General features: G+C 42.4%; 1 protein-coding gene across 1 annotated transcript in view; it reads left to right on the plus strand.

Annotated features, from left to right (window-relative positions):
- Nucleotides 1-21051, plus strand: part of MYO10 (myosin X) — a 300888-nt gene that overhangs the window by 190831 nt on the left and 89006 nt on the right. Inside the window, exons 15-19 of the mRNA XM_068236720.1 lie at nt 9666-9758; nt 11234-11302; nt 11457-11539; nt 13383-13491; nt 19133-19213. Of these exons, the coding sequence (XP_068092821.1) occupies nt 9666-9758; nt 11234-11302; nt 11457-11539; nt 13383-13491; nt 19133-19213 (435 nt within the window). The remainder of the gene's footprint in view (nt 1-9665; nt 9759-11233; nt 11303-11456; nt 11540-13382; nt 13492-19132; nt 19214-21051) is intronic.

Here is a 21051-nt window from a genome sequence, read left to right on the forward strand (position 1 = left end):
TACTGATGCCTAATGCTTAAAGCTCCCTCTACCAATACCTAGCGCTTAACATTCCCTCTACCGATGCCTAATGCTTAACACTCCCTCTACCAATGCCTAACGCTTAACATTCCCTCTACCGATGCCTAACCCTTAACATTCCCTCTAACAATGCCTAACCCTTAACACTCCCTCTACCGATGCCTAATGCTTAACACTCCCTCTACAGATGCCTAATGCTTAACGCTCCCTCTACCGATGCCTAACGCTTAACACTCCCTCTACCGATGCCTAACCCTTAACATTCCCTCTACCGATGCCTAATGCTTAACACTCTCTCTACCGATGCCTAACCCTTAACATTCCCTCTACCGATGCCTCATCCTTAACATTCCCTCTACTGATGCCTAATGCTTAACGCTCCCTCTACCAATGCCTAGCGCTTAACATTTCCTCTACCGATGCCTAACCCTTAACATTCCCTCTACCAATGCCTAGCCCTTAACACTCCCTCTACCGATGCCTAACCCTTAACACTCCCTCTACCGATGCCTCATCCTTAACATCCCTCTACTGATGCCTAATGCTTAACGCTCCCTCTACCAATGCCTAGCGCTTAACATTCCCTCTACAGATGCCTAACCCTTAACACTCCCTCTACCGATGCCTAACCCTTAACACTCCCTCTACCGATGCCTAATGCTTAACACTCCCTCTACAGATGCCTAATGCTTAACGCTCCCTCTACAGATGCCTAATGCTTAACGCTCCCTATACCAATGCCTAGCACTTAACATTCCCTCTACAGATGCCTAATGCTTAACGCTCCCTCTACCGATGCCTAACCCTTAACACTCCCTCTACCGATGCCTAACCCTTAACACTCCCTCTCCCGATGCCGAATGCTTAACACTCCCTCTACCGATGCCTAACGCTTAACGCTCCCTCTACCGATGCCTAACAGTTAACATTCCCTCTACCGATGCCTAATGCTTAACATTCCCTCTACTGATGCCTAACCCTTAACATTCCCTCTACCAATGCCTAACCCTTAACACTCCCTCTACCAATGCCTAACCCTTAACACTCTCTCTACCGATGCCTAACAGTTAACATTCCCTCTACCGATGCCTAATGCTTAACATTCCCTCTACTGATGCCTAACCCTTAACATTCCCTCTACCAATGCCTAACCCTTAACACTCCCTCTACCAATGCCTAACCCTTAACACTCCCTCTACCGATGCCTAATCCTTAACACTCCATCTACTGATGCCTAATGCTTAACGCTCCCTCTACGGATGCCTAACGCTTAACACTCCCTCTACAGATGCCTAATGCTTAACGCTCCCTCTACCGATGCCTAACCCTTAACACTACCTCTGCCGATGCCTAAGCCTTAGGCTAGGTTTCCACTTGTGCGTTTTGTGTCAGATTTTTCTCTCAGAAAATTTGCATTGATTTTGCAACTAATGTTAGTGAATGGGGCTGTTTCCATTCAATGCTAATTTTTGAATGCGTTCATTTTTTCGGACATCGCGTACGATTCGCGTACAATGCTTTACATAGACAACGCATAGCAATGCAAATTTTTGCATTAACCCTCCTGGCGGTATGAAAAATTCCGCCAGGAGGCAGCGCAGCAGGTTTTTTTTTTGTTGTTTTTTTTTGTTAAATCATGTAGCGAGCCCAGGGCTCGCTACATGATAGCCTTCGGCGATCTCCAATCAGGAAATTCCGTTCAAAGAACGGGATTTCCTGGAGGGCTTCCCCCGTCGCCATGGCGACGGGGTGGGATGACGTCACCGACGTCAGCGACGTCGTGACGTCATTGGGAGTCCCGATCCACCCCTCGGCGCTGCCTGGCACTGATTGGCCAGGCAGCGCACGGGGTCTGGGGGGGGAGGGCCGCGCGCCGCGACTGATAGCGGCGATCGGGCGCGGGGCGGCGGCGATCGGTGTGCTGGCGCAGCTAGCAAAGTGCCAGCTGCGTCCAGCAAAAAAAAAATTAAGAAAATCGGCCGAGCAGGGCCTGAGAAAACCTCCTGCGCGCCTTACCCCGAACTACGTTCGGGGTTACCGCCAGGAAGGTTAATTGCACGAAAATTCACATTAGATCCATGGTTACAGGAAGTTGTCAGCGGTCATGACTAAGCTGTTACTAGGCAGATTATGTTTCATTAGCTAATGCGTTCGAAAATTTGCATAAAAACGCTTAAAGATTTACATGCAAATTTTTACCAAACAGAAAAATCTTACGCAATTTTTTGCACGCTACAGTGGAAACGTAGCCTTAAAGGAGAACTGTAGTGAGAGGGATATGGAGGCTGCCATATTTGGTTTCATTTAAGCAATACCAGTTGCCTGGCTATCCTGCTAATCCTCTGCCTCTAATACTTTCAGCCATAGCCCCTGAACAAGCATGCAGCAGATCAGGTGTTTCTGACAATTTTGACAAATATGACAAAATTAGCCACATGCTTGTTCCTGGTGTGATTCAGACACTTCTTTGGCCAAATAGACCAGCAGTGCTGCTAGGCAATTGGTATTGCTTAAAAGGAAATAAATATGGCAGCCTCCGTATACCTCTCATTACAGTTCTCCTTTAACACTCCCTCTACCGATGCCTAACCCTTAACACTCCCTCTACCGATGCCTAACCCTTAGCACTCCCTTTACCGATGCCTAACCCTTAACACTTGGTCAGTCCCAGAGTGCACCTCAAAAAATCTGGAGATAGAGCCTTCTGTCATGCTGCCCCTACTCTTTGGAACTCCCTGCCACACCCAGTAAAGACAGCACCATCCCTGGAGCTATTCAAATCCAGACTGAAAAGCCACCTGTTTAGCCTGGCATTTCCGGACTTATAAAATTCTTCCTCTGTACCACAATGGTCTGAGCCATGCTTATGCGCTTTGAGTCCTATGGGAGAAAAGCGCTCTACAAATGTTATTTGTTGTTGTTGTTGTTGTTAACACTCCCTCTACCGATGCCTAACCCTTAACATTTCCTCTACCGATGCCCCATCCTTAACACTCCCTCTACTGATGCCTAATGCTTAACGCTCCCTCTACCAATGCCTAACGCTTAATATTCCCTCTACAGATGCCTAATGCTTAACGCTCCCTCTACCGATGCCTAACCCTTAACACTCCCTCTACCAATGCCTAACCCTTAACACTCCCTCTACCGATGCCTAATGCTTAACACTCCCTCTACCGATGCCTAACGCTTAACATTCCCTCTACCGATGCCTAATGCTTAACACTCCCTCTACTGATGCCTAACGCTTAACATTCCCTCTACTGATGCCTAACCCTTAACATTCCCTCTACCAATGCCTAACCCTTAACACTCCCTCTACCGATGCCTAACCCTTAACACTCCCTCTACCGATGCCTAATCCTTAACACTCCATCTACTGATGCCTAATGCTTAACGCTCCCTCTACCGATGCCTAACGCTTAACACTCCCTCTACAGATGCCTAATGCTTAACGCTCCCTCTACCGATGCCTAACCCTTAACACTCCCTCTGCCGATGCCTAACCCTTAGGCTAGGTTTCCACTTGTACGTTTTGTGTCAGATTTTTCTCTCAGAAAATTTGCATTGATTTTGCAACTAATGTTAGTGAATGGGGCTGTTTCCATTCAATGCTAATTTTTGAATGCGTTCATTTTTTCGGACATCATGTACAATTCGCGTACAATGCTTTACATAGACAACGCATAGCAATGCAAATTTTTGCATTAATTGCGTGAAAATTCACATTAGATCCATGGTTACAGGAAGTTGTCAGCAGTCATGACTAAGCTGTTACTGGGCAGATTATATTTATTTAGCTAATGCGTTCGAAAATTCGCATAAAACGCTTAAAGATTTACATGCAAATTTTTACCAAACAGAAAAATCTTACGCAATTTTTTGCACGCTACAGTGGAAGCGTAGCCTTTAAGGAGAACTGTAGTGAGAGGGATATGGAGGCTGCCATATTTGGTTTCATTTAAGCAATACCAGTTGCCTGGCTATCCTGCTAATCCTCTGCCTCTAATACTTTCAGCCATAGCCCCTGAACAAGCATGCAGCAGATCAGGTGTTTCTGACAATTTTGACACATATGACAAAATTAGCCACATGCTTGTTCCTGGTGTGATTCAGACACTTCTTTGGCCAAATAGACCAGCAGGGCTGCCAGGCAATTGGTATTGCTTAAAAGGAAATAAATATGGCAGCCTCCATATAACTCTCACTACAGTTCTCCTTTAACACTCCCTCTACCGATGCCTAACCCTTAACACTCCCTCTACCAATGCCTAACCCTTAGCACTCCCTTTACCGATGCCTAACCCTTAACACTCCCTCTACTGATGCCTAACCCTTAACATTCCCTCTACCGATGCCTAACCCTTAACACTCCCTCTACCGATGCCTAACCTTTAACATTCCCTTTACCTATGCCTAACCCTTAACACTCCCTCTACCGATGCCTAACCCTTAACACTCCCTCTACCGATGCCTAACGCTTAAACATATAACATGTTAAGAGAGAAGAGGTTAAGTAAATATATGTAAATGTAAATAAAAATTAATTACAATAAGTAAGGGAATATATGCAAAAGGGGCAGTAGGGAAATTTTGGTGCATGTTGAAGCCACTAGTAGAATATTGGCAATATTGCTGATATTCCACTATTGGGCACCTTCCTCTCACACTAACCCCTCTCTATCTGCTCCTAGCACTAATTCTGCCGCTATCTTAACCTAACAGTGACCCCCCTCTCCTTTGCCTATTTCTAGCACTAACCTACCACTAAGTCTAAATACTCTAACCTACCACTATCTGAGCCTAATACTTACAGTACCTACCCCTACCTACTCCTAACACTAATCTAAACCTACAGTACACACTCACGCCCAGTAACTTACCATGCCGCCGATATCGCCACCACAATTTTCCGGCACCTCTAGAAATTTGTCTATATTGTGTGCCTGCAGCATCCAAATTGTCCACTGGGTGCTGCCATAGTCACAGTTATTATTGTAGTCTATAATCTGCGTTATAACCCAGAGGGAAGCTGAGTTTGAAAAAAAAAAATCAGAAGGGTGGTTGGCACTAAATGCTAGATAAATACAGGACTTTCCACATATGCCTTTGGACCATGCTCCATTAAGGCATGCAATCCGATAGAAGAAAGAATAGTACAGCACCAGTGCATGTATTGACAACTTACAGCATTTATAAGCGGTAAGAGGTCGGTGGGTCACTCTTACCCTAACCATGAATGTTGTTAGTTGAGGCCAATACATGCATTATATGACTGATGCTGAACTGTTATTTCTTCTATCAAATATAAATGACTGACATTTAAAAAAAAATATATGTGGCCAGCATTAGGCGTTTGCACAGTTTTAGGCATATTTTATTATCAATTGCAAGAACACCACACACTTATAGGTCTTGGTTAGAAGTTTATATTCTAAACAGTTTATCGATGCTTGTTTTTCTTAGGAGATCATACAAAATAATGAACTCATTCTTGTGATACCAGATTATACAACAAACCAATTTTCATTGAAAAGGGTTAAAAAAAAATCTCCTTGCTGACTCAAATAGAAACATTAACCTGCCGTGCCCCCGTGTTGTCCCCGGTAGCCCTGGGATCAGTGAAAAGGAACATTGTTCCCGATCACCGATCCCTCTCCCCCGCAGAAAAACCGAAGCGCTCACCCGTGAGGCTTCAGTTCTTTCTGCCCAGAAAGATTTCCGCATCCCCCTTGTACTTCCGCTTAGCGAGAAGTACAAGGAGGGAAACTAAAAACGAAGGTGGCCATCTTGTGGCCAAATAGTAAAACTACATCTACACATTTTTATATTACAATTTACACATATAACAACATTAAAAATTAACTATTTATGTCCCACACCAAAATATTACCCAAATCAAATTTTTAATGAAAAAAAAATACAATTAAAAAAAAAAAGACATAAATAGTTACCTAAGGGTCTGGACTTTTTAAATATGTTTTTTGAAGGGGGTATACTACAAACTTTTTTTAAATTATAAGCTTGTAAATAGTGATGGACGCAAAACGGAAACAATGCACCTTTATTTCCAAATAAAATATTGGCACCATACATTGTGATAGGGACAAAATTTAAATGGCATAATAATCGAGACAAACGGGTAAATAAAATACATAGGTTTGAAAAACTCTTCACCACTGAGGGGGTTTTACCCCTTGAGCACCAGAGCAATTTTCACCTTTCAGCGCTCCTACCATTCATTTGTCTATAACTTTATCATTACATATCACAACGAAATGAACTATATCTTGTTCTTTTCGCCACCAATTAGGCTTTCTTTAGGTGGGACATTATGCCAAGAATTAGTTTATTCTAAATGTGTTTTAATGGGAAAATAGGGAAAAATGTGGGAAAAAAATGTATTATTTTTCACAGGGCTGTGGAGCCAGTCCAAAAATCCACCGACTCCGACTCCTCAGTTTAGGATTCCTCCGACTCCGACTCCTCGACTCCGACTCCTCTAATTTGCATATTACAATTTTGTTGATTAACAGTATGTAACGTGAAATTCGTCTCTTAACTGCCAACGCTTAGGAATTTTACAAGACAACTGAAGTGAGAAGGATATGTAGACTACTATATTTTTTTTCCCCTTTAGACTAAAACTAGTCCTTGGTAAGAGTACTTGTAAAATGTACAGACCGGAACAAAGAACATCTATCAGGCCCTAGCAATGTAACTGTGGGTACATGTAAGAGTGATGTGCAGGTACTCTGCAGGGGAATGAGGAGATTCTTCCTCTATTACACATCTGGAACATGGATCGGCTCTAGGCAATGTAACTGTGGGTACATGTAAGAATGATGTGCAGGTACTCTGCAGGGGAATGAGGAGATTCTTCCTCTATTACACATTCTTCATGCACAATCTGAACCAGGTTTATGGGTGATAGACAACACCTCTGTGTTCAATGTGCACAACATTCTCAGTGGATTCCCAGCAGCTCTGTGGGGAGTGCATATGTAGAGTATAGTACTACTGCGTAACAAAGTAAACCTGAGACAGATGAAATTAAAGTTTTATACATACCTGGGGCTTCCTCCAGCCCCCTTCAGGCTAATCAGTCCCTCGCTGTCCTCCTCCGCCACCTGGATCTTCTGCTATGAGTCCAGGTACTTGAGCCAGTCTGGTGTAGTGCGCATGCACACACTCCGCCGGGAGCATACTACACCTGCGCACCACTATTGTGCAGGTGCAGAACGCTCCTGGCTGTGGAAGCAGCACGTAGCCAGACTGCTCTGACTGGCTGAATTACCTGGACTCATAGCAGAAGATCCAGGTGGCAGAGGAGGACAGCGAGGGACCGAATGGCCTGAAGGGGGCTGGAGGAAGCCCCAGGTATGTATAAAGCTTTTCTTTTAATTCGGCTCAGGTACCCTTTAATTCATAGTCACCAAACCAAATTTTAACAACATATTAAATTATTTGATTTCATGAGCAAAGAGAGTGCGTACATTTGCATAAACCAGCATCAATGCAGAATTATTTCCATCTCATTGACCATCTCTTAGTGACACGGCTACACATCAGGCTTTATTCTTACAACATAGACGTTATTTAGTATATATAAGAGATTTCTGTGTACACATCATATATACTGTACAGTCACAATCAGATATGTATATCTGACTTTAAAAATACGGGGACTGCTTTATTTAAGCAGCACAAGTAACTAATTTTGATTGGTTTATTTCATTTTTGTGGACTGAACACAGCTATTACTGTATATATACTGTATATATACATTATTTTTAATGACTATTATCTGAGAAATAGAACATTTTATCATATTCTATTTTAATTACAGTTACAAATTCATTAGGAGTCGGAGTCGGTGCATTTTCTCCCGACTCTGACTCCAGGCACCCAAAATTGCTCCGACTCCGACTCCACAGCCCTGATTTTTCAGTTTTCGGCTTTTATAGTTTTTAAATAATGCATGCTACTGTAATTAAAACCCATGAAATGTATTTGCCCATTTGTCCCGGTTATAAAACCGTTTAAATGTCCCTATCACAATGTTTGGCGCCAATATTTTATTTGGAAATAAAGGTGCATTTTTTTCAGTTTTGCGTCCATCCCTAATTACAAGCCCATAGTTTATAAAGTAACAGTGTTATACCCTCTTGACATAAATATTTAAAAAGTTCAGTCCCTACGGTAACTATTTCTGTATTTTTTTTAATTGCAACAAAAAAAAATTGGGGAGTGTGGGAGGTAATGAGTTAATTTTTAATGTATAGCTAATGTATTTGTATGTGAAAAATGCTTTAGGGTGTAGTTTTACTATTTGGCCACAAGATGGCCACAGTGAGTTTTTGTTTATGCGACCTGCAAGCGTACAGGAAGTACGCTTGCAGGAAGTTTAGGGAGGCTGGGCAACTTTTTTTTTCACAATGATCGCGCTGCTTCTCGTAGAAGCTGCTGATCATTGCGGGAGGCTTAGATCAACGAACGGGAAAGGTTTTTCCCGTTCATTGATCTCCGGGGCGAGCAGGCGGCAGCGTGCACGAGCGCCGAGGCACGCAGACAAGGGAGCGCGGACAGCGGCGGGAGCGCCGTCAGGTACGGATTTCTCCGTCCCTTGGTGGTAACAGGGTGGAAAAAGGGACGGAGAAATCCGTACAGGTGGGGGTAAAGTGGTTAATTATGGTAGCGTGGATTATTGGCCGAAAACTGAGAAATAATGAATTTTTTCCATTCTTTTCTTATTAATCCTGTTAAAATGCATTTACAGTAAAGTGGCCCTTAGCAAAATGTACCACCCCAAGAAAGCCTAATTAGTGGCGGAAAAAACAAGATAATAGATCAATAAATTGTGATAAGTAGTGATAAAGTTATTAGCGAATGAATGGGAGGTGAAAATTGCTCTGATGCATAAGGTGAAAAATCCCTGCAGGCTGAAATAAATGTGGGAAAAAACCCAAAACGTTGGGCATGTATGCAGAAGGGTAAATCAAAACATTGCTACACATTTGCTCGCCTGTTATCTTCCATTTACATGCAGATGTTGCTGGGAAAACATTCTGTTTTTATATGACAGCATTAATCAATTAGTGAAAATCTGCTCATTCCATTGTCGCTAGTTGGTGAGCTGAACTACAGCCTGGCAAGTGGCAACAGCCATCTGGCAGAAGCCAGTCATGTCAGTTTTAAAATTTAATCTAATTAGACGAGGGTCAAGGCTGTGTACAGAGCAAAGTTTTTCCAGCCCAGAGGTCCTCTTTAAGATGCTTATAAAATACAGTTTTATTATATGACCAATCGGTGTATTAAGAACACGTATCAGGTGCATGCCACATTTATTATTCTGGCTCCCTGATCATCAATAAACCAGCTACATAATAAGTACATTGTCTCAGTGAAATGGCAGTGAGAGTGGTCAACTAACTGGCCATGCCTTAGAACTGATTAGTCTTACCAACCACTGGGCAGTACTATGAATAATACAATAAAAATATATAATAATAATAAACAGCATCTAAAATAAGCAAAATATTAAAGTTTATAGTATGTTTATATTAATTGATCATTCCAAAATATGTATCTAAAACAAAGGTGACATTCATAATAAATCTTTCCATACTGCTTATTTTCATCAGAAACTTGGTTTGCTAGCACTAATCAATGAAGAGTGCTACTTCCCTCGAGCTACTGACAGCACCTTATTGGAGAAGTTACATAACCAACATGCGGTAGGTATTGTTGCCTCTGTCACAGATGTTCCTGTATTCTGTTTCTTACTATTTGTTTTCAGGAGGCTGAAGAATGTAGATAGAAGTTTGCAGAAAGCTTGTGCTTGTTATATTTGATAGAAGCGGTGAAGTTTTTACTCTCCAGTGTACAGAATATTGAAAAGCTTGAGAAAATAAATATCGCACCTTTGTGAGAATCTATGAACGACTTAGTCCAGTATTAGCTGAGAAAGCTAATGTTAGTGAAGATATTCTACAAACTGCTGAATAAAATGGGTAATAAAAAGTGTAAAAACACGGACCTTGAGGTGTTTAAAAACACTCAATATCTGTATCTATTTAATGTGGGCATAATTGCATCAATCTCTTATGCAAAAGAGTAGTACCAGTTGAAGGTAAACTCAGTGGAGAGCACATCCATTTGAAAAGTACAAAACGTTATTCCAAACACTTGGTCATCCATTATAAATTTTAAAACTCACATATACCGGTAGATAGGGAGTCTGCCAGTGCAGAGAAGTCAACAGCTGTTTGTTTCGCCTTACATTAATGCTTTGTCAGGTCCTGTTTTGTACTTGTCAAAATCCCTGCATTGGCTGCCTACCCCATCTATATATATGTGAGTTTTAAAGCCTGTGTTCCTAAGTTTGTGCTTAGGAAGTGGATGTGCCATCCATTTTGTCAACTGGTTTGCTTGGATTGGAGGTGGCACTTCATTGTGAATGTCTACTGGGGTTATTAGTGCACCCTCTCTACCTACTGGATTATTGTGCAAAAGAGTGATGCCAGGCACAAATCACATAGTAGTGACTTGGTATCCACTGCTGGTCCATAAGATTATTTACCTTTACTCATGTGACTAGACGCAGCCTATTGTCAGTACTTTAATAATAAATGTTTGCTTGTAGCACACAGTGATTGTTGGCTCTTTTTTTGGGGGGGGGGCAAGCTTTTTGCCCATAATGTTTGCCCAACATGACCTTTCACATAAAGTCAGCTGGGCTAGAATGTCCAATAGAAATTGATATTGCACAAACATGCTAGGTCATGTGCACATGCTTGTTCTCACCAGCTTTCCCGCACAAACTTGCATTTATGAACATGCATTCGTTTTGGGATTTGCCCGTAGGCGAACACAACACTTCATGAACAGGCTTGAGCGTGTTTACTTTATGACTGGTGAATCTCACCGCAGGAAGTACGCCTATCACTATTGGCAACAGGAAAAGAGAAATTAGCTCCAGTCGGAGTGCAGACAGCAAGAAAAAGAAAACACAGTTTTTAATAATGCTATTTTAGAGATACTTTGTGTTTGTGATCCTGTTAGAGATTTCCTCACTTCCTGTGGTGTCCCCGGGAATAGGAAGTGAGGGGGAAATTTCCATTTGATTACAGGGAGCATAACAAATCCATAAACAGATATGAATTCCTGACTTAGGTTAATAATTAATTTACTGTATTTTGTTTTATTTCAGAACAACTCTTTTTATGTGAAGCCAAGAGTTGCAGTCCACAACTTTGGTGTAAAACACTATGCAGGAGAGGTAAGGTTTTTATGCTATTACTATGTCTGTTCTATCGACCATTATGTTGTTCGATAAATTTCCATCAGATCCACATTTCAGTTCAGATTTTCACTCAGTGACATTTTGGAAAGGTTATCTGTTTTTCAGTTATGTTCTCTGTCCTCCTGTAAAGGTCTTGTATGATGTCAGAGGTACCTTGGAGAAAAACCGAGATACTTTCAGAGATGACCTTCTTAATCTACTGCGTGAAAGCAGGTAAGGTGATCTCCATCCACCTAAGTCTACCTTCAGTAGTAATTAAATAGTTTACATAGTATTTACTAAGCTAATGTCCAATGTTGAATTGGTCCATATGTAAATGTTCATTTATATTAATCTGCTAATCACTAGGTGCATTCTATGTGATATCAAGGCTGGCAGATACCCAGTCTCATACGGTATATGGGATGGTAGATATGGTTACACAAGAACTACTGTAGATTAGCCTGCATTAAGGATGTTAGTGTAGTTACTGTTACATGTTACGATTTAGGTAGTGTTACATGATAATTACGCAGAGGCAGCCTGGTGATGCGCTGATCCACCTTTTGCGCACTTTTCAATTTTACTTGGTTGGCCAGGCTATGCATATACATAGGTTAGGATTTAGTTAGTGTTAGGTCCCCTCCCATCAAGGATGACTTCTCCGTAGTGGGAGGGACGAGTACTTAACAAGTTGCATGCAAGCTGTTACAGTAAACCAACATCCTCCAGTGGTAGACAGGTCATGTGTATGCTAGGTGTGTATTTTATCCCACAAGTGGGGTTTGCACTCTCTTGCAGGTAGGCACTTATCTGTTTTTAAGTAGCGCTGTTCATTTCCTTGCCATGTACTGTTACATTATACTCTATGTACAAAATAGTTTAAAGCAGGTCATACACTAGTTGATATTTTTTATGAATATCCGGACGATTTAATCATTTGATTGAATCTGCTGGATATCGACGAGGCAAACGATTCCTGAACAATCAATATTCGCCAATAATGTATCTATTCCATTGATTGTGGCAGATGGAAATTTTTGCTCGATCAGTGGTGCGTCCCTAGCAGTGTTCGATTTTGTCCTGATCAACACAGTAGTGGAGCTTCTCTCACCTTTCCCCTGCCGTCGCTTCCTGACCATGGCCCGGTTATTCCACTATCTCCGTTTACCATTAGAATATCTGTAACATTTCTGATATTTTATGATCACTTACACTATACTAACTCTCATATTACGCCTCCCCTCCCCTACCCACACCTAACACTAACCCCCTTCACCCACACCTAACATTAAGCTTCCCCGATAGCTATCGGCACTATTTAATGTCTCCCTGCTGCTAACTAACCTCTAGCCTCCAGGTACTGCTGCTAAACAGAGTTAGCTGTACTCCACAGCATATTACTGCCACTAAGCGGAGTTCAGCTACATGGTAGTCATACTCCATAACAAATCATCACCGCTAAATAACTCTGCTACCATTGCTAACTGTGGAAGCCGGAGTTCAGCTATTCTATGGTAGAACTCTGGTGCCAAAATTACTTTCCTGTTGGGGCCAAAGCCGCAATTTTCTTAGCAGGCTATGGTTGTGTAAAAAAAAAGTAATAATAAAAAAATAGAAAACTTCCCTAATAAAAATAAACCAGTCCCTTCCCTTACACATGCTTCACACAGATGCAACATGCCTACACACACAGAATTCACACACACATTATTAGTGTGCAAACCCATAAACTACACAAAATAGGTGCATATATCTCACACTCACATCTTCACATTCTGTTCTGCGTTTTGACAACAGGCAGCATCTTTGGAAATCCAAGAAAGGTGATTTCCTTATAACAATATGAACAATAGATGTTGCACTTGGTATTTGGCGACCCAAAGGCAAATTTGTCAGATGCTCCTGAAAATATTTGTTTAATGCTGAAACCTTTGAAGGATTTAAATTGCATAGGATTAGTTTAGGTATATTTCTGATCCCTTCAAATCCCCCTGTTTATGTTTTTATCTGTAGGATCAAATTGTGCCTCCATTAACATTTCACTGTGGTTTCTGGTTTGTTCTTCTTTAATCAGGCTTGATTTCATATATGATCTGTTTGAACATGTTTCAAGTCGGAATAATCAAGACACACTAAAGTCTGGGAGTAAGCACAGGAAACCCACTGTCAGCCTACAGTTTAAGGTGAGTTATGCGCATTGCAAGGGGGAACCCTGGGTCACTCCCAGAAGGCTTGCAAAAGAAACTTTATTTATAATTGAAAGCACATACATCAGTAAAGCTGTGAGCTTATGTGATGCTAGATACTTGTTGCCTGATTTAATTGTTTTGGCCCACTTTGGTGGTAATGTAACTTGTACAGTTGTCCCACAAGGTTGGCAGCCTCCTTCTCTCACCTCCACAGGATAAAGCAGACTGCTTGTCACAATCACTTTGGGTTACAAAAATCTTGTACTTGCAGCTTTACTCATATTGCTGTACACAGTAAGCCATGTGGGTGTCAGCAAGCCGTGTGTGTTACACATGGTACCTGGTCTCAGGTTTAAATCACTGCAGTGAACAAGGCAGAAAATGTGTGCTGCCTTATCTTATGCCTCCTCTTGGTGAAGTGAGCACAGATGGTCAATGAGGTGCAAATAAGTTCAACTTGCATTCAAATTTAAAGGATAACTGTAATGAGATGGATATGGAGACTGACATATTTATTTCCTTTAAAGCAATACCAGTTGCCTGGCAGTCCTGCGGATCCTCTCCCTCTAATACTTTAAGCTATAAACCCTGAACAAACATGCAGATTAGGTGTTTCTGACATTATTAATACCTGAACAGGGAAGTTTGTAAAAATGGGGGTGGGGGGGATCTGAAGGAAACCCTTCTTTAAACATATGTTATAACCACTATAAATAATAAACATGATTGGGACATCTATGTCACTCAAGCTGGGCATACATGGTTCGTTTATGTGCCGGTATCGAGCCAGCGGCTCGATGCCGGCGCGTCACTGCTCATCTACGCGGATCGATTCCCGCTCGTCCCCGCGGGTGGTTCTTATCAGCGTTTCGTTTTTTCTATTGTCCGTCCGCGGGGATCAAGCGCGGTATCGATCCGCCGCAGTGATCGGACAGGGTGGATCTTATCAATCGAGCCATCAGCAGCTCGATTGAGAAGAACTATCTAACCATGTATGCCCAGCTTTAGACCCACTAAAATTATAATGATGTTTAGCCAGCTGACCAGTGTGAAGAAACGTATTTAATTGATCAATAGGTTGAACATACAAAGTTATGACCAATTGCATGCGAGTGAAAACCTATTAAAATAACAAATAGTCTAGTCTATCCAGAGCCGGGACAAGGTCCTCCAGCACCCAAGGCTGAGACACCAAAGTGCGCCCCTCCATCCCTGCCACCCCAGCTGTCACACACTGATTGCTATTAGACTAAGAGGCAACCAGGGCCCCCAACACCTTAATCTCTAGTTATTTGGCTTGTAGTCACTTCCATGTATTTCCTTTTCTTATTTCTTTCTGCTTAAAACACAATTAGGAATGACAGCTGAATGAATTCTGCGCCCCCTCCTACAATGTGCCCTGAGGCTGGAGCCTCTCCAGCCTATGCCTCGGCCCGGCCCTGAGTCTATTAGCGCTGCCTGATAGACTAGAGGAAGGGCTGTTAGCTAGAATCCACAAGTCAGTGTCGATGGGAAAGGAGCAGTCTCTACTACTTCCGCTATCGCTGACGCTAGTTTAGGTACTATGTGCAGGGCCGGATTTGTATCTTTTAGTGCCCTAGGCCAACAGTCAATAACCGCCCCCCAACCCCCCCCCCCCCCCTTCCCCCCGCCCTACATATGCACGCAAAATATTATAACCCCATACTTGCTGCCCAGGCCTGTGATGGTAATCTTGCATCTTTGGATCTCTCCTGGCCTTCAGACAGGTCCTCCCACTCTGCATGAGGATAGATGGAGCATGGGGGGAAAGAGTTAACCTTTTGGAGTGACAACAGGGTGGGCTTCAAACTGCATGGCTGCTGGCAAGCCCACTTCAGATTGTATGGCACCTCAAACAAGTCAATCTGCTAATATGGTAGGACATTATGGCTGGTACATACAATGCAACTTTCCATCAGATCGATGGGTCGAAACTGATAATTTCCAACACATCTGATCTGCTCCAGATTGATATTGCGATACATTTTCAGATCATTACTGCACAAAATCGATCCAGTTATCAATAGGAAGCAGATTGTTTCAGAAATAATGGATTCAACCTATCGATATGACGGAGAGTTGCATCCTGTGAACCAGCCATTAGACTGCGATAAGTATTGGACTGTGAGCTCCTCTGAGGACAGTCAGTGTCATGACTATGTACTCTGTAAAATGCTGCAGGAGATGTCAGTGCTATATAAATACATAATAATATGGTAGGACATTAGACTATGACTGTGGTAGGATTAGAGTGTGAGCTCCTCTGAGGACAGTCAGTGACATGACTATGTACTCTGTAATGTGCTGCAGGAGATGTCAGTGCTATATAAATACATAATAATAATATGGTAGGACATTAGACTGACTATGGTAGGATTAGATTGTGAGCTCCTCTGAGGACAGTCAGTGACATGACTATGTACTCTGTAATGTGCTGCAGGAGATGTCAGTGCTATATAAATACATACTAATAATATGGTAGGACATTAGACTGACTATGGTAGGATTAGATTGTGAGCTCCTCTGAGGACAGTCAGTGACATGACTATGTACTCTGTAATGTGCTGCAGGAGATGTCAGTGATATATAAATACATAATAATATAGTAGGACATTAGACTATGACTATGGTAGGATTAGAGTGTGAGCTCCTCTGAGGACAGTCAGTGACATGACTATGCACTCTGTAATGTGCTGCAGGAGATGTCAGTGCTATATAAATACATAATAATAATATGGTAGGACATTAGGCTATGACTATGGTAGGATTAGAGTGTGAGCTCCTCTGAGGACAGTCAGTGACATGACTATGTACTCTGTAATGTGCTGCAGGAGATGTTAGTGATATATAAATACATAATAATATGGTAGGGCATTAGACTATGACTATGGTAGGATTAGAGTGTGAGCTCCTCTGAGGACAGTCAGTGACATGACTATGTACTCTGGAATGTGCTGCAGAAGATGTCAGTGCTATATAAATACATAATAATAATAATAATAATATGGTAGGACATTACACTATGACTATGGTAGGATTAGATTGTGAGCTCCTCTGAGGACAGTCAGTGACATGGCTATGTACTCTGTAATGTGCTGCAGGAGATGCCAGTGATATATAAATACATAATAATATGGTAGGGCATTAGACTATGAAAGGATTAGCTTATGATCTCCTCTGAGGACAATCAATGGCATTATTCTATATTACATGTGTGAGCTGTCTGCACCTGTGCAGTAGCATAAACATGGTCAGGCTCATGTTTTTCTGCCGCTGTCCGAGTGGTTTTGGTACTACGCAGACGCACTGGGGCTGCACTTCGAGGGTCTCAGCGCTGGAGTGGCCTGGCAATGGAGGACAAGGTAAGCCTCTTTAGCATGAAAGTATCCAAATGTGCCCCAAGCAAGCCACATAAGTTTGCTCTAAATAATTTAGAGAGAGGAAGCGGGTAAGACAGAAGTGAGGAGAGATAAGAGGAGAACCAAAGAGTGGAGAAGATGTGGTCAAGGGCAATATAGGGGAAGACAGGGATGAGAGAACCCGAGAAAGGAGGATTAGGAAAAGTACCAGAGAGGGGACAACCATAGTGAAAAATATGGTAGCAAAGGGTGGGAGAGTGAGAGAGTGAAAGAATGAGGAGAGAGAGGGATAGAGAGTGGTAGAGACAAGGTGGTGGGGCGAAAGACAGTGGAAGAAGATATCCGTCCAGTTTCCCAGCCTTTGCTTCAATTTTTCTTTCTACCCCAAAGAAAAAAATGAGAAAGGAGAGACAGAGGAAGGAAAGAAGAAGAGCAAAAAGAGAAGGACATAATAGAGATTAAGAGGAAGGAAATGAGACAGAGAGCACAAGATAGAGGCAGAGTGTAAAGAAAAGTGGAGGAAAGGTGACAGTGACCAGGAATAGGCAATAAATCAGCCAGGCTGAGATAAAAGTCTTCACAGCTTCCAAGTGAGATATGTACTGTGCGTTGCAGCTGTTCGTTTAGTTGTCTCAGCCTAATGTGTGAAACCTCACACAGCTCCCTGACACTGAACAATGGGTCCTAATCAGTGTTATTTGCTTACCAGCAATGACCACTGATAAGCTGTGCCTGAGTCTGGCCTCTCTGTGCACGGTGGTCTCCCCCCTCCTCAGCCCACCTCGCCGGGATCTTTCATCATGCTTTTAACAACAAACTTTCCCTCTTGCCGCCGTTACTAGCCACCACCAGCCAATGAAAACCATAATGCTGCCCAAGCCACTCCCCCCGAGCCGTGCTATTGGTTGCCTGGGCACCTCTCAGCATCTGAGCGCAGCGGATTGGCTGCTTTGCTCTTCTCTGCCACTTGCGATGCCGGAGGAGAGTGTAAACATAGTCGGGGAATTAGCCAGGTACCTGCCCGCGGCCGCCCGCTGCTAGCTTGTGCAAACTTATAATGCAGGGCGGCCGCTGACGGAACAGACTTTGCCCGAAGTGTGTGTATGAGGAGGGAGGGGGAGAGGTGACTCAGCGGAGCAGACAGTAATCAGGGGGAGAGAGAGCAGGCTGAAACTGGCGTCCAGGAGTGCCGCGGGCGGGCATAAATAAATAGCAGCGGACGGCAACCAATGTCAACACTCCCTGACTGCCTACACACACTTTTCTGCCCCTCAGCCGCCCCAAGCAGAGCTTAATTTCTGCCGCCCTAGGCCATGGCCTCTGTGGCCTTGTCATAAATCCGGCCCTGACTATGTGCAGCATAGAAGGCTCAAAGATCGTTCGCAGTATGCCTTTCCAAATATCTGTATCTGATGTCTGCATGTTTAATTGTATAATTAGTTTAATTCTGAAGAACTACTGGGAGTTGCCTTCCCATTTGGGTTGTAAATGGTAGTGATCCTAATTACCTTTCTCTGGGTGCCACTACCAGTACAATACATTACAGGTTGATACATGCTCAGCAGACTGCTAGTTATTTTATTTTGTACGGTACAAGCAGAAACCCTCTGATACTTCCTGCGGCAATCTCACTACTGTAACCAAGACAGTGCACAAGCCCAGAAACTAGAGCCCAGTCTATGGATTGAAGCAAGTTGACTGGACTGATATTGCTTATACAGTATTTCAGTTTCAACCCACTGCCTAAAAATGTACATTTTCACAACTGGAAACTCTTGGATTACAATCCCTTTATGCATGTGTGGGGCTGGCAGATTATTATTACTGCAGAAACCATGTAATGTTATGTCTTTATAGGGAAGCAGATTTATGATGTGCTTTCAATTGTTGCTCTGCTGTCAGTACAATTGTTTTTTGCATTATATTATTATTTTGCCATCTTTAGCAAATAGAATGCAAAGTAAAAAAAATGGTAAAACTCTTTAAATATATTGTTTTGGCATATAAAATACTGAAAAAACACCACAGATAAATTGTCATCTGTTGCAGCCAGCTCGGATCATTGGTTCTGCTTGGGTTCACGGTCACCTTTGTTTTATACTTGGTTCTTGTATATTGCTGATCACTATCATACTGTGCCACTAGAGGGCAGCATCGGGAAAGCAGTGTTGGCTGCTGATAGTTTTAGTAACCTGTATAGTAAAGGACGACTATGTTTAGTTTGAGATTATTCATTAAGCTGTTCTTTATTCCAGGATTCTCTGCATTCCTTAATGGCAACACTGAGCACATCAAATCCATTCTTTGTCCGCTGCATTAAGCCAAACGTACACAAGGTAAGATGAAGTTCTGCACAATTAAATTGTGACATTCCTGCGTCTTTACTTGCTGCTGTACCATATAGATGTATTATTTTACCGTATGCACTCTGTGTTACAGGTGTTGTTTTGTCATTTCATTATGTTTCATGTAGGAACACATTTGTCCTAGGAATGCATTTGTATGACTAGAGAATATTTTACTTTGTGGGCTTAACTATTAACTAATAATGTAGCAGCCAGGGGTAGTGACAGCACTCACAAAGGGAAAAAAAAATATTGTCCTAAATGTCACTGATTATTCTTATTTAACCACTTCCATTCCCAGTATAATATATATATATATGTACATACCAATGAGATGCATTCCGAGTTGATGCAGGATTATGCATTTGCATGATCCTGCATTCTGCATTCAGCTTGAAAATTGACCCTGCCAAGGTGAAATTTGATTGGTCAGTTTTGAAGCTACATACGCACTTTGCATATTCCTGCATAGTAATAATTTGCATAATCCTGCATAATAATTTGCATTTCATTGACCATTTTTCTGACATTTGAGCAGAGTTCATGTAATCACCATGATGTCATGTACATGGTGCTTCAGGCACTTCACTATTTTGTGATGGTCCAACTGCAGGTTCAGAGTAGTTGGGGTATATTCTCCACAAACACCAGCACAGTATTCCCATACATAACTCTCTGAAAGCGCAAAAGCAGCAGTTTACATTACACATACACACTCGTGTGGGCGTGTGTGTGCGCGCGTGTGTATACACATATATATATATATATATATAACCCATGATATATAATGACCCATGCCTGCGAGTCAGACTGGCGCCCAATACAGCACGCTCCTGCAAATATGAGAGAACAGAGCCACAAAGAAGAAGAGGGTCCCAGTAAGCAATGGTGGGGTCTGTGCAGTAGCATAAAGCTGTTCACACACAGGATTTTCCTTGGTGGTCGAGAGGCTTCGTACTACAGCACAGGCACAGACCATAGTGGCACGCTCATACACAAATGGGAACAGGACCACAAACACTATTAAACTTTAACAAGGTCACCTAATCTTTTGGCGTTAGTTGGAGCAGGGAAAGCGATGGCATTTCTTTTAAGGCTGAACTGCTATGAATGACAGCCACATTATGAGAGAGAGCCCTGCCCTTGCAAACTTACAATCTACAGGGATGGGGGAAACAAGATGGGGTAGTATACAATATTCATACCTAGAGGCAGAGTGTTTTAAGTTATCTGGTAGGAAGTACAACTTGGCCAGAGGTCAAAAGGTGAACTGGCCACACAGCCTTATTAGCGATACAGGCACCTTGTGGAGGTCTTTAAGCTGTGGCAAACTAAATGCAGAGGCAGTGCTACTGCAAGAGGGCGACTGGGACGGACTGGCAATGAAATTGTGTTAGTGTGGCATCACACATACCGCCCCAGGCCAACTTGCCACCCAAATCCCAGCCTTTGTGGGAATCCGGGCCTGATTACTTGCTGATCCCCAGTTTGGAACTTTACCTGCTGGTATGACTTTGTATGGACAAAAAAAAGATCTTATTTTGCTGCAAATTGTTAAAGCCTCAAGACTTTGTTCTTATTACTGCTTATGGATTGTTATTGCTGCGTATCAGGAGCCTTATGGTTTGCTAGAAGTCCAACACGTACTGATAGGATGAAAGATGCAGACAGAAACAGCATACACTAAACACAAAAACAGGTACTGCATATATACACACGTGCACACATACATTTCCAATGAAAGACCAATTCATATAGGATGATAGAGTAAAAGGGAATATTTAAACACAGAACTCAAGAGAACCTGTGCTGATAACACCACATGTAAC

Source organism: Hyperolius riggenbachi, chromosome 5, assembly GCF_040937935.1.
Source record: "Hyperolius riggenbachi isolate aHypRig1 chromosome 5, aHypRig1.pri, whole genome shotgun sequence".
Taxonomy (NCBI): domain Eukaryota; kingdom Metazoa; phylum Chordata; class Amphibia; order Anura; family Hyperoliidae; genus Hyperolius; species Hyperolius riggenbachi.